Source organism: Cololabis saira, chromosome 7 (assembly GCF_033807715.1).
Source record: "Cololabis saira isolate AMF1-May2022 chromosome 7, fColSai1.1, whole genome shotgun sequence".
Lineage (NCBI taxonomy): Eukaryota > Metazoa > Chordata > Actinopteri > Beloniformes > Belonidae > Cololabis > Cololabis saira.
In genome coordinates, this window is record NC_084593.1 from 25780346 (window position 1) to 25791131 (window position 10786).

General features: G+C 46.9%; 1 protein-coding gene across 2 annotated transcripts; it reads right to left on the reverse strand.

The window, feature by feature from the left end:
* Positions 1-977: 977 nt before the first annotated feature.
* fgf18a (fibroblast growth factor 18a) lies at positions 978-9468 on the reverse strand. 2 transcript variants are annotated; one of them, XM_061725248.1, is made up of 5 exons: positions 7938-9468; positions 4779-4818; positions 4486-4663; positions 2683-2789; positions 978-2573 (listed from the first exon to the last, which is right to left on the reverse strand). In XM_061725248.1, the coding sequence occupies exons 1-5, from the start codon at positions 7967-7969 to the stop codon at positions 2304-2306; spliced, it is 627 nt and encodes a 208-aa protein (XP_061581232.1). In that variant the 5' UTR covers positions 7970-9468; the 3' UTR covers positions 978-2303. The 2 variants fall into 2 exon arrangements, with proteins under 2 accessions (XP_061581232.1, XP_061581231.1); XM_061725247.1 differs by having other exon boundaries at positions 4486-4666.
* Between the last annotated feature and the right edge of the window lie 1318 nt (positions 9469-10786).

Below are 10786 nucleotides of genomic sequence, written 5' to 3' on the forward strand. Positions count from 1 at the left end.
GCCAGGAGAGATGATGTTGAGAAGTAGCTCTGAAACTTTATCTCACTACTGCATGTTTGACCCCCACTGACCTGTCGGATCCTTCACGCTGCAAATTAACAGCAAACATTTTCAGCTTGGAAATTACCTCTGACACCTGATCTCCGCACAAGCACTATCAAATAATTTCTGTGTGAGACTGTTATGTATTAACTTTGTCCTTTCGAAGCAATTTGTCTCAATTGTTGTGCATATTAACAAAACCCGTGAAGACGAGTTTACGTACACTGCGACCTTCAAGTGTCTAACTTGTAGCTCATACGATAAGTCGTAGTTAGATTTGATTCATTGAGTCCCACACCTGTTTGCAGGAACAAAAGCTCATTCCATCGTCTGTCGTTCTCTACTACGTCTCCTTGGTATTAGCTCAAAAAAACCTTGATGTATCTTTTAGCAGCTTGCTGATTTGTGAGCCAGTTTAGGGTGAAAAAACATAATTATCATTAGCAATTTCTTTTGTTGCATTTGAAATGCTCTTTTTGTTAAAATATTAACTTTAAACCGATCGATGTTTGTTGGTGCTGGACACCGAGACTAATTTACAGGAGAGCCCAGAACCACTCAAATAAACTCGTGTCAATAGAGGAATATATATGTTTTGGTGTATAAACTAAATCAAATCATCAAATGGCCCAGTCCAATGTTATACCTTTTAGATTGCTTGTTTTGCTTCTTCCATCTGTCCAAAACTAACATAAAAATTGATTTACAGTTATGTGAAGGAAAGCAACCATACCATCACAATTCAGCAGCTGGAACCAGCCAACCTTTTGAGCGGTTTGCTGATTAAATCACTTGAACTTGTATGACTTCCCCTTTTGTGTCGTGTAACTTATTGAACGAAACAACCAGCTGATCGCAGGGAAAACATCTGTGAACCTGAATCAGGTGAAGAAAGAGTTCAGAGTCTGGGAGACACAGCAAAATGTTTCTGTAGAGTTTACTGAGTCAAGAAAGACTGCTGCACACAGAGCTGAAATAAATAAATGAAATAATTTTATCGTAATAATTATAGTAACCATCATAGTAAGATTGCTTATTTAGGGTTTCTGTCTTCTTTTATATATATAATATACATACAGTATATATATACCTTTCAATAAATTGTTCCCTTTAATATTTTTCTCCTGTGTGTATGCATGAGACTTTGGTTTGTTCCACTGAATGTTCTGGTAGCAGCACTCTGTATCCACGGTATCGCCCATGAGCATCATCCCCTGGGTCGTTTCTATAGCAATGCTATTAGAGAAGGCACCCTCCCAACTGGGCTTGCCCCTGCACTCTTCACCCTCTGCACCTCAAAGCTGGGGGGTGGAGTGTCCTCTGGGAAGGCACGGCATGAGGAGAAACCATAAAGATGGTCTCCGGTTGTCTTTGGTTGCCATTAGTTTGGTTTGCGGTGATCAGTCGGCTGATTTTGGTGCAGCTTAGTTTTTATACATTCCAGTTCTTAAAGCTTCAGTCCCTGCGATGAGTTGTCACGGGTTCGGGCAGGGACCGCGCAGTCCCTTTTCAGGGTCCCTTGTGATCCAGCTTCACCCACACATAAACACATACACGCACAACATACATTTCCTTGTCGTCCTCCTGTTTCAGACATGCATTTATTCAGTGTCATTCACTCTAATATTGCCTCATTCATCCAACCGTCTCACAGGTTCCCACCAATTTAGCAGTGAGACAGATAAGTGCGTCACATGTCGACAGTCCTTGAAATGTCCATTGGATCTGTGCAGGTCAATCTAGCGCTCTCTGTCCACGTCATCATTTTCCTGTATTCAGCTTCCTTCTTTCCCTTCGTATGCAGGCTAAGCACCCACCCTCTTGTTCCGTCAGTCTTTCCCATCCGTGTTCTCTATCGTCCAGTTTTAATCCCATGCTTGACACTGTCCAAGTGGTCCAGAACAAGAGAAGTGAAGGCCTTGTGGTTTCTGTGGCTGCGAAATCAAGGCCTTTGTAAGATATGGGACTCTGGCTGGCCTTCAAGTTGTCTCTCGCTATTTCTGGCCTGTGAATGGAAGCAGTTGGTCCAGTTAAGGAACAAAAACTGAGAGAAATGATCACTAACTAGGAGCTCGTAGTGGTAAATCAGGGTGCGTAAAACTAAACCCCTTGAATGATTCATCAAGCTTCTGGTCAATATTTGTCCCAACAAAGGCAGATGTTCAGTCATGCGTGACGTAGGAGATGACTGGGTTAGCCATTGGCAGGGCTCAGGTCAAGGCTTCGGACAACAAGACAGTGGGTGCCAGCGTTAGCCACTACTAGCGGGGCCCAGCAGCACGCACCCTCTTTCCCCGCTTGCTGATGGTGGTGAAGCGGAAGGGGGTGGTGAGGTCAGGCTGCTCTCCAGGCGGGAAGCGTTTCATGAAGTGTACATCCTGCTGGTTGGCGCGCGTGTTTTGGCCACGGCGAGGACGGCCTCTTTTAGTGAAGCCAACATACCAGTCATAGCGCGCAGACATCAGAGCTGTGTAGTGGTTTTCCAGAACCTTTTCCACAAAGACGCAGTCAGCGCTTCGGTTACTGGCCTTCTGAGAAAGCAGAGAAACACAAACACAAACACACAAAGAGAGGGTGGTCAGGAAATTGGAAACGATGTTATTGATTATTGTGCCCCTTGGAAAAGAAACGAGCTCTCACCTTTCCAACCAGCTTGCCCCGCCGGTTCATGCACAGGTAGAAGTTGGTCTCTTTGCCCCGGATTCTCACCTGGCTACCAAAGGTATCTGCCTCCACTACAAGCTGGGCTTGTGAAGGGACAGACAGGGGGGCAGACAGACATTAGAGCCACAGGTAACGTAGAGAAATACAATATTTATTCTTTCTTATTTATTTTTTTTATTTTACAAATCATGTTTATGGGATTTTACAAACTTTGTACAACACAAAAGACACAGATATTCTAATTTTAGTCCTTTTTAATGGTTCTTGTTTGACTGAGATCTCTCATGACGGCATAAAACTAGCATCCAACCTTTCCCTGCCAAACACTGTCACACTACGAGCTCAGATTACCAGGCAGCATTAAATTGAAACCAGGCTTTTAAAGGAGATAAGGCTTTACAGCTGAGTCACAGTTTGGGGATTCATAGTTGCTATTAACCACGCTGATAAATCACAGACAGATGTAAATGTCACTGGCAGGACAGATGGTCGACAGATAAGGCTGATCACACACACGGATGAGAGGACGCTGGCCACAAATGGGCTTTGTTTAAAAAAACTAAAAGAAGAGAAAAAAAAATAACCAACAGAAGAGGGAGCTTGGTGATTGAGCGTTGAGGGAAAACTTAGACTGAGTGCCTGTGATACTGTTGTTTAAAGGTGTGTGTGTGTGCACCTGATGTGTTTGTGTGTGTGACTATGTGTGCAGGTGCATGATGCACATTCATCCTTTCCAGGCACTGCTGCTTCACTAACTACACTCCTTTGGAGAGTGCTTGTGCCTGTTTAAAAATAAATCCCTAAAACGGTTCCTACATGACCTTAGTCAACAAAGGGGTCAGGAGAAATCAATACCTCCCTCCCTTTTGCCCTCTTCATCTCTCTTCCCCCAACTCGCTTCTCATCTCCCTTCTGCTTCTACATTTCACGTTTATACCTTTATGCATTGCATTGTTTTTCTTTTCTTTTTTTTAATCACTCAGCTCTTGATCACTAAGGATAATTTGTTGTTGCAACTCTTGATCCGTTTTGGGTAGGTCATCTTCGAAATGGTATTTGTTGAATAAATTAATAATTTAAAGGAAAAAGAAGAAGGAAAATGGACTGTAATTTTGGTCAGTGGGAGCAACTTGACATGGTCCTAAATGGAAAAGATCTGCCATGTGAGCCACTGCTGGGCCATGCTCAGAAATATGAAGCTTTAAGGCTTGGCTTTCATCTCCCCATTGATTCGGTAAGGTTTAAGAATGGGTAGGTTGTCTTTACACACTGAGGAAAGGGAGGATGTGGGGGATGGACAGAGAGTGTTGGAGGATGGATGGAGGGAGAGAGAGGAAGCCTGTTGTTTTAAATCCAGAGGACACAACAAGCGGGATGAAAAATCAATGGAGGGATCGATGAAGGAGATGAGTTTCCACCATTCCGTCCGACGGTCTACCTGCCAGACTTCTTCCTCTAACTCACACTTTTTTTTTCGCTCACCAACACCTTCTCTCTCTGTCCTTCTCTCTTTTGTGAATCATTGAGTCAGCAGCCAGTCGATGAGTTCTTTGTACTCCCAAGACAAGCTCCACTGCCCTTCTGCCAAAGCCTGGGGAGGCCTGTGTGTGTGCTTTTGTGAGCGTGCCTGCACGGTTGCATTCTGTCTCCATTCATGCATGCACTTGGTCAACCTTTAAGTCTTTGTACTTGTAGCCGTTAGATCGTGTGAGGGTGTACGCATTGAGAATTTAGGTGTTAGTCTGGTTCCCACTGTGCATGAGTTTGTGTGTGTCTTACCATATTTGTCTCCATCTTCTCCTCTGGCGCTGATCCTGCGTCCCAGCACCTGGACATGCTTGCCACTGGTGCGGCTGTACAGCTGGTAGACTCGGTGGTGTCTCCGGCTCATGGTGTCTCGCACCTGTGTCTGATTCTCCACATGCACGCTGAAGTTGACTCCATCCACACCGAGCACCTGCTGGAACACCCACAAACACATACCGAGTTTGGAAACACTGCCCATAAAACCAATATTCAACCTGTGTTTTATGCTGCTCGGCCACTCATCGTCATGCACGGCGGATTCTCACCTGCAATGGATTGCACATCACAAGCAACATCTGGATACATCTGGAAAAAGTAGAAACATATGAGTTTAGAAATATTGAATGTTGGAATAGTCAGGGATGACACCATCGTTTCCATCTCTTTCTTCTCTGCTGTTCTCTCTATCCAACATCTCATTTCCTTTTTTTTTTTTGTGATTATTCACACAGCTGGCCGGGTGGCTGGCACAGCAACTTTTGACGTACAGACAGGCAGATGTCCAGGGATCGACAGACGGATAACACCTGGAGCAGTGTTTATAGTAATGCTCCCAGCCTTCCGTCCAAACCCACTTTCTGACCTGTCTGCTACTTTTGCCACACCAAAATCTGGCCTGCAAATGACCTGATTGGGCCGTAGCGAAATGGCAAACATGCCGAGACAAGTAGAACATGCTTTGGTTGGGACATCTAAGGAAATGGGCTGGCTCATTTGGCTCCTGTGTGTATGTAGACAGCTGGGCTGGACTACAGGTGTACAGTCGGCTGTGATGTGGCCTTTGAAGGCAGCGGACACTGGTTACATTTAGAAATGCTATAAATAAGTGAGAAAGGGAGCTACTGAGACAAGTGGAAAGATGATTCATTTTTTTTGGTGATGTAGCATCCAGAATTAATAGGTATTTCCTTAAAGAGATTTTTTATGTATCATTTCCTAATAGTTGTTGATTTAGTTGAACTTTGAGATACATTTTTGGAAGAAACAGCTGGTTATAGTTACAATTAAAATTCTTCTCACTCCATCACATTGCTTAATTGAGGTGTCGACCTTGACCTTGGATGTATCACATGTTATTTACTGCTTTAGTAAGGGAGTGATTGTGTTGCAAAATATATTTTGGCAGTCCTTGAACAGCTCTGAATTAGTGGCTGAACACTTGATGAAGTTCAGAACCAAGTGTGTGGGCTGAAAAGCAATTCTATGAATTTTGTCTTTCCCCACCTCATCGTTTGCTATCTTTCTGCATGCCTCTTCTGTTTCTTTCTCTGACTTGCGGTCCTCCCTATTGCTCCTCTAACTTATCTCTCCCTCCCTGTCTCACTGTCCACTCTACCTTTCTCCTATCGTTCTCTGTCTCCAATCTTCCTTTATGTTTAGGGTTAGCGAGGCAACTCCCCCACACTGTCATGGGCATGCACACAGATGTGCAGACGTGTGCAGGGCGAATGTGTGTATACACAAGGAGCATGCAGCTGACAGCTGGGCCCAAGCAAAGGCATGCTGAGAGAGGGAGATAGCAAGAAGAACAGAAAGGTAGGCTGAAAGGTATGAGATGGCAGAGCAACAGAGGGTGATGTTAGAATAAACAGAGGGAAACACATGTTACACATGTCACCGCCCTCTGACTTATAGACTCGTGTTTCCTTTTCTTTTTACTCCTCCGTCCCAACATTTCTCTACCATCGCTGGTGTGTTGGCCCCTGAGTCGTCCTAATAGATGCAGACAACCTGGGAAATGCAGCAAAGCGTTGGCCCTCACTTTTTGCCTGCACAGCCAAAAAAACCCGAGCGCCTGTGCATTGTGAGGACTCTCAGCTGTTAAAACACCACGGCTGCACTGCCGCCGAGGACGCTGTAGGAAAAGTGCCTCAGTGCTGGATTCTCCCGCTCCCACAAAAACCACAGACACTCCGTATTATGCCAGCCACAGAGAGAAAGAGAAGGAGAGAGGAAAGAGGGAGACAGGATCAGCCAGTGGTGGGGGGAGGGATGAGAAAATGAGAGAATAAGAGAGCACAGAGCAAAAAGTCGGGGAGAGTAAAGGTAGAAGGAGGTATGGAGAGAGGGAAAGCCCGGTGCGCCTGGGCCGGCTGCCAAAACAAGCAACCGTCTGACATCATAAACCTGCGTCCCAGCAGATCAACCAAATGGAGGCTGTGGTTAGACAGGCAGGCCTGCGCACCGTGGACCGGGCACCAGTGTGGAGTGAGAGTGGTCGACCTGTGGGACTCAGCAGAGAGCAGCGGTTTCAGCTGTGTGTAGCGGCGGTTAAAGTGGTAGGCCAAAGCTGGAGCAGTGGGCTTCGGCACTATGCAAAAGTTTCAAATGTTCTCCAGCAGGCCTCGCTTTAAAACACTGCTTAGTGTAGAGAGCATTAACAGGGCCAGCCGTGCAGCAGAGCTTAGAAACCCAAAGGGCCTAGACATGGAAATGTGGCTTGAGGTGAACAGTAGTAACAGGTTGTTGTTGTTCAGTTTTTCCCTGGGATTGACCACTTTATGAGGAAGTTGGTAGTGCAGCACACAAAGGCAGAAAAAAGCGCCTGCAGTAATGCTGATAGGTGAAATGGAAATGAATGGGAGGGATGATTGGCTCCGGGAGACCTGAAGTAAAACCAGCAGACTAAACAGTGAGAGTGCTCCTCTTCAGATGCTGCCAGGGGCGCCATCATTCAACAGTTATTAATTCATACTTTTTATCTCAGCGAGTATCTGTGGAAAATGTGGGGTATGGGCAAGACAGGAAGACAGATGTATGCAGTTAGGTGAGTGGAGAGGGGGTGAGGGAGATGAAGAGAGAGAAAAGCAGGGAGACGCAAACAGCAGCACACACCCTGTCCAGGTTGTGTAAGGAATGAGAGGTATCTGGAGATGACTGCCATCTGGGAGAAGTACAGCCGACACAAAGGAAGAAAAATAAATCCCTTGGCTTTTAACAAGACACACCTCAAATGGGCAAACTCAAGCCCACTGAGTCTGTATCCTCCTTGCTTAGATTTGCTCTTGGCACTTTATCATTTTCCTATCCCACTAGATAAAGCCTGTGTTATTTGACTCAACTTCTGAAATATTTTCAATAGGAAAAAAACATTTTCTTGGCTATGAGAACATGGTCTTTTCTAAGCCAGCCTGGCCATCCCTGAAGTAAGTACAGATGCCGATGGAGATGTTTATGGCAGGTTTTATGAGCAAGACGGCCCTGAGTCTGACCTAGTGACCCCGAACTGTTAGCCAATCAAAACAGGGCCTGCCATGGCACGTTTTCTATGGGGACAGATGAAGAGTGATGTAATCATAAGGCACTGCAACCCTCCTCTCCATCTTCCTCATCTGCAGCTCAGACTACATCCAAAACAAACTTTTAAATAGATGAAGAGAAACATAAGATTATTGCATTAAAAAAAAGTGATTTAAGTGACTTACAAGACGGTCAACGTGGAAAGAAGGGGCAACATTGCTTCCCCCCTCCACTATGAAACTTGGCCCAGAGACAGTCTCCTCGCTGGGTCTGAGCCAGGCCGACAGTCCGGAGAGTCCGGGGGATGTTGTGAAGAGTCCAAGAGATAGCGGCCACTCCTGTTGGCATCGGCAGCGGTGTGATCCCGGTGTCCCCGGTGTGGGCAGAGGTGGGACCACTGGGGGAACTGACCGCCTGGCAACCTTTAACAGCTGTTGATGGGGATGATGGGGGGGCTTAGAAGGCTGGCGCTGCGCGTGCCCGGCAGGGAGAGAAACAGGTGAAAGCGCGCTCACGCGTCACAGATACCCAACACGGATCGAGCTGGATGATGGACCTGGATGATGGACCTGGATGATGGACCTGGATGACCTGGATGACCCCCTGGAGGGATGCTTCGCCGCGCGGACAGATGCGGCACGTGCGTAAATCCAGTGCGTAAAAATGTTTGAGCGCAAACAGCGAGGGTTTCTGTTCTCGGTGAGGATGGGAGAGCAGTGTTTGACCCTGACAAAAGCAGCAGGTAATTCAGTCCCAGCAGTGCGTGGTCAGAAGCTGTTGACGGTGGGCTACCTGGGCTGGCTGATGGAGGAGACGGAGACCTGCAGGAGAAGGGGGCTCTGCGGGCGCAGGGGAACGCACGACGGCCTCGGTCATGTCTGCGTCCCCGCGCTGCTGGCTCTGCGGGCGGGCAGCTCAGCTCACACCGGACAGAAAAACAGAGCGATGCGCTCCCGAAGCGGTCCAGCTCAGAGGGATATACTCAGGGTCCTGAATGAGAACAGGAGGGGATACTGAAGGGGGAAGAAAGACGAGGGTGGGAGGGGTGGCTGCTGGAGAGGATGGGAACAGCTGTGACTGGGTGGCGGACTCAGCCACCCGCGACACGGCGAGGAAATGACAGCCGCACTTTGCACCTGATTTTCCGGACTTCCCCGCTCTGCTTAACCGCTGGTGACCGCCTGGCTGCAGCAGTCCTCCCTGCGCCCTCTCGACACAATACCTGCCAAAACACAGCACGATGACATCACCTCCAAAATGTTTGAAGGGGGAAAATGCAATCCGATCTTTTTATTTATTTTTTTAAACGTAGAAAGTTTAGGCAGTTTCTCTGAAGGGGGGAGAAAACACCAAAGTCTCTTCGTTCCGAGAAAAACGAACTCCGCGGTGCAGGAGGAGTGGAGTGGAGCTCGCCAGTTTGTGAAGAAATAAAAGTTAAGGCAAAACGTGTTTACTCAAATTCACGCTGACAGGTCGACTCCCAGAGCAGAACCTGCGCCGTTCCGCTCCCCCATATATCTGCCTCCCAGTTTTATTCAGACACCAGAGGAGAAAACGCAAGGGAGAACGCAAAAAAGAACCCAGCCGTGCGCTTTTATCCACTTCACTGGTATTATGCAGATCCTTCTGCCTTTCAAAAAATTCCAAGGTTTCTTTTCATAAAAAAAGCTCTTCTTGAGGGGGGCTGCACAGGAGAGGCGCGTCGGCAGGCACAAACCTCACTCCAAGAAAAACCAGAACAAGATTTTAACAGACGCGGATCAATCCTCCCTCCCGCCTCTCCTCCCTCCTTCCACCTCCTTGCCCCTCTCTACCCCCTCTCTCTCTCTCTATTTCTCTCTTTCTCTCTCTCTCCCTCTCTCTTTCTCTCTCTCTTTCTCTCACTCTTACACACACGCACACACACACGAGCACGCACACTTATTGGATCAAAATGGGATTAGTCGGTCGTTATGCGATGCAGACCAAACGCACAACTACAAAACTATCCGTTTTAACAAGTGTTCAGGTCAACGTGAAAACATCTGGTAATGAAGTGAGATAATTTCACTTGTTTACAATGCAAACCAACTTGTTTCAGTAATTTCATGGAGTCAGGCACTTTTTTTGTGGTCTCTTGTCTGCGTTATTCTGCCTTGTTTCAGTCAGTGTTTGTGGTAATTCCTGAAACAAGTAAAATGCACTGGAAACAATGAGAATGATGTCATGGTACCGGGAGAAATTCACGTTCCAGAAAGAAAAGAAAAGAAAAAAAAATGAAAGTGCATTTCAGAACAAATGGGTTCTTGAGAATGTCTACCCGAAAGGAAAACTGAGGAGAAAAAAAAACGGTTTCAAATATTCATATCATCATTACGCAAACACCTGGCCGAGTGAAGTGAACATTTGTGTCAGAACAAAAGTGGATCTCTATACTCTCCATTATATCTCCTAAAAATAACCTCACCCCTGCAGCCTCGGTGGCCCCGGAATCAGGGTTGAAGGTGGAAAGCGGAGGGCAGTGCTCTCCCTGTCTTTCTCTCCCTATCACACGCACACACACACACGCACACACACACATACGCCTTTCCCAGTCGCCGCGCTTTCAAGTGATGTATTTTGACTCCCCATTTCATAACTTTTAAGTTAAACCTTAAGAGGGAAAAATGAAAAGGAGAATGGGAGACAGTCGGGAGGGCGGTATGTTAGCGCGGACACGGATCCAAAACGAACATTTCTCAGGGATTTCGGCAGCAACGCCCGCTCTGCGCTCCCAAAACTCCCTCTCACCGCCGCACAACCGCAGACGGTCAGCCAAGCCAACACAACACTACTGCCATACCTTTCATTCACACGCACGACACACAGGCACGCGCAGAGGCACAGAGAAAGAATAGGGAGTACATTTTTTCCATGTGTGTGTGTGTGTGTGTGTGTGTGTGTGTGTGTGTGTGTGTGTGTGTGTGTGTGTGTGTGTGTGTGTGTGTGTGTGTGTGTGTGTGTGTGTGTGTGTGTGTGTGTATTAGAGGTGGGAGGGTGTTGGCCTCATACATTA

What these genes read in the sequence shown, in the direction of transcription:
- fgf18a (XM_061725247.1), bottom strand. Translation starts at nt 7,969, where the DNA reads ATGTTGCCCCTTCTTTCCACGTTGACCGTCTT. An exon ending in CTTTCCACGTTGACCGTCTT is followed by an intron (nt 4,819 to 7,937) that starts GTAAGTCACTTA and finishes TACTTTTTCCAG; the next exon opens with ATGTATCCAGATGTTGCTTG. An exon ending in GGGGCAAGCTGGTTGGAAAG is followed by an intron (nt 2,574 to 2,682) that starts GTGAGAGCTCGT and finishes CTGCTTTCTCAG; the next exon opens with AAGGCCAGTAACCGAAGCGC.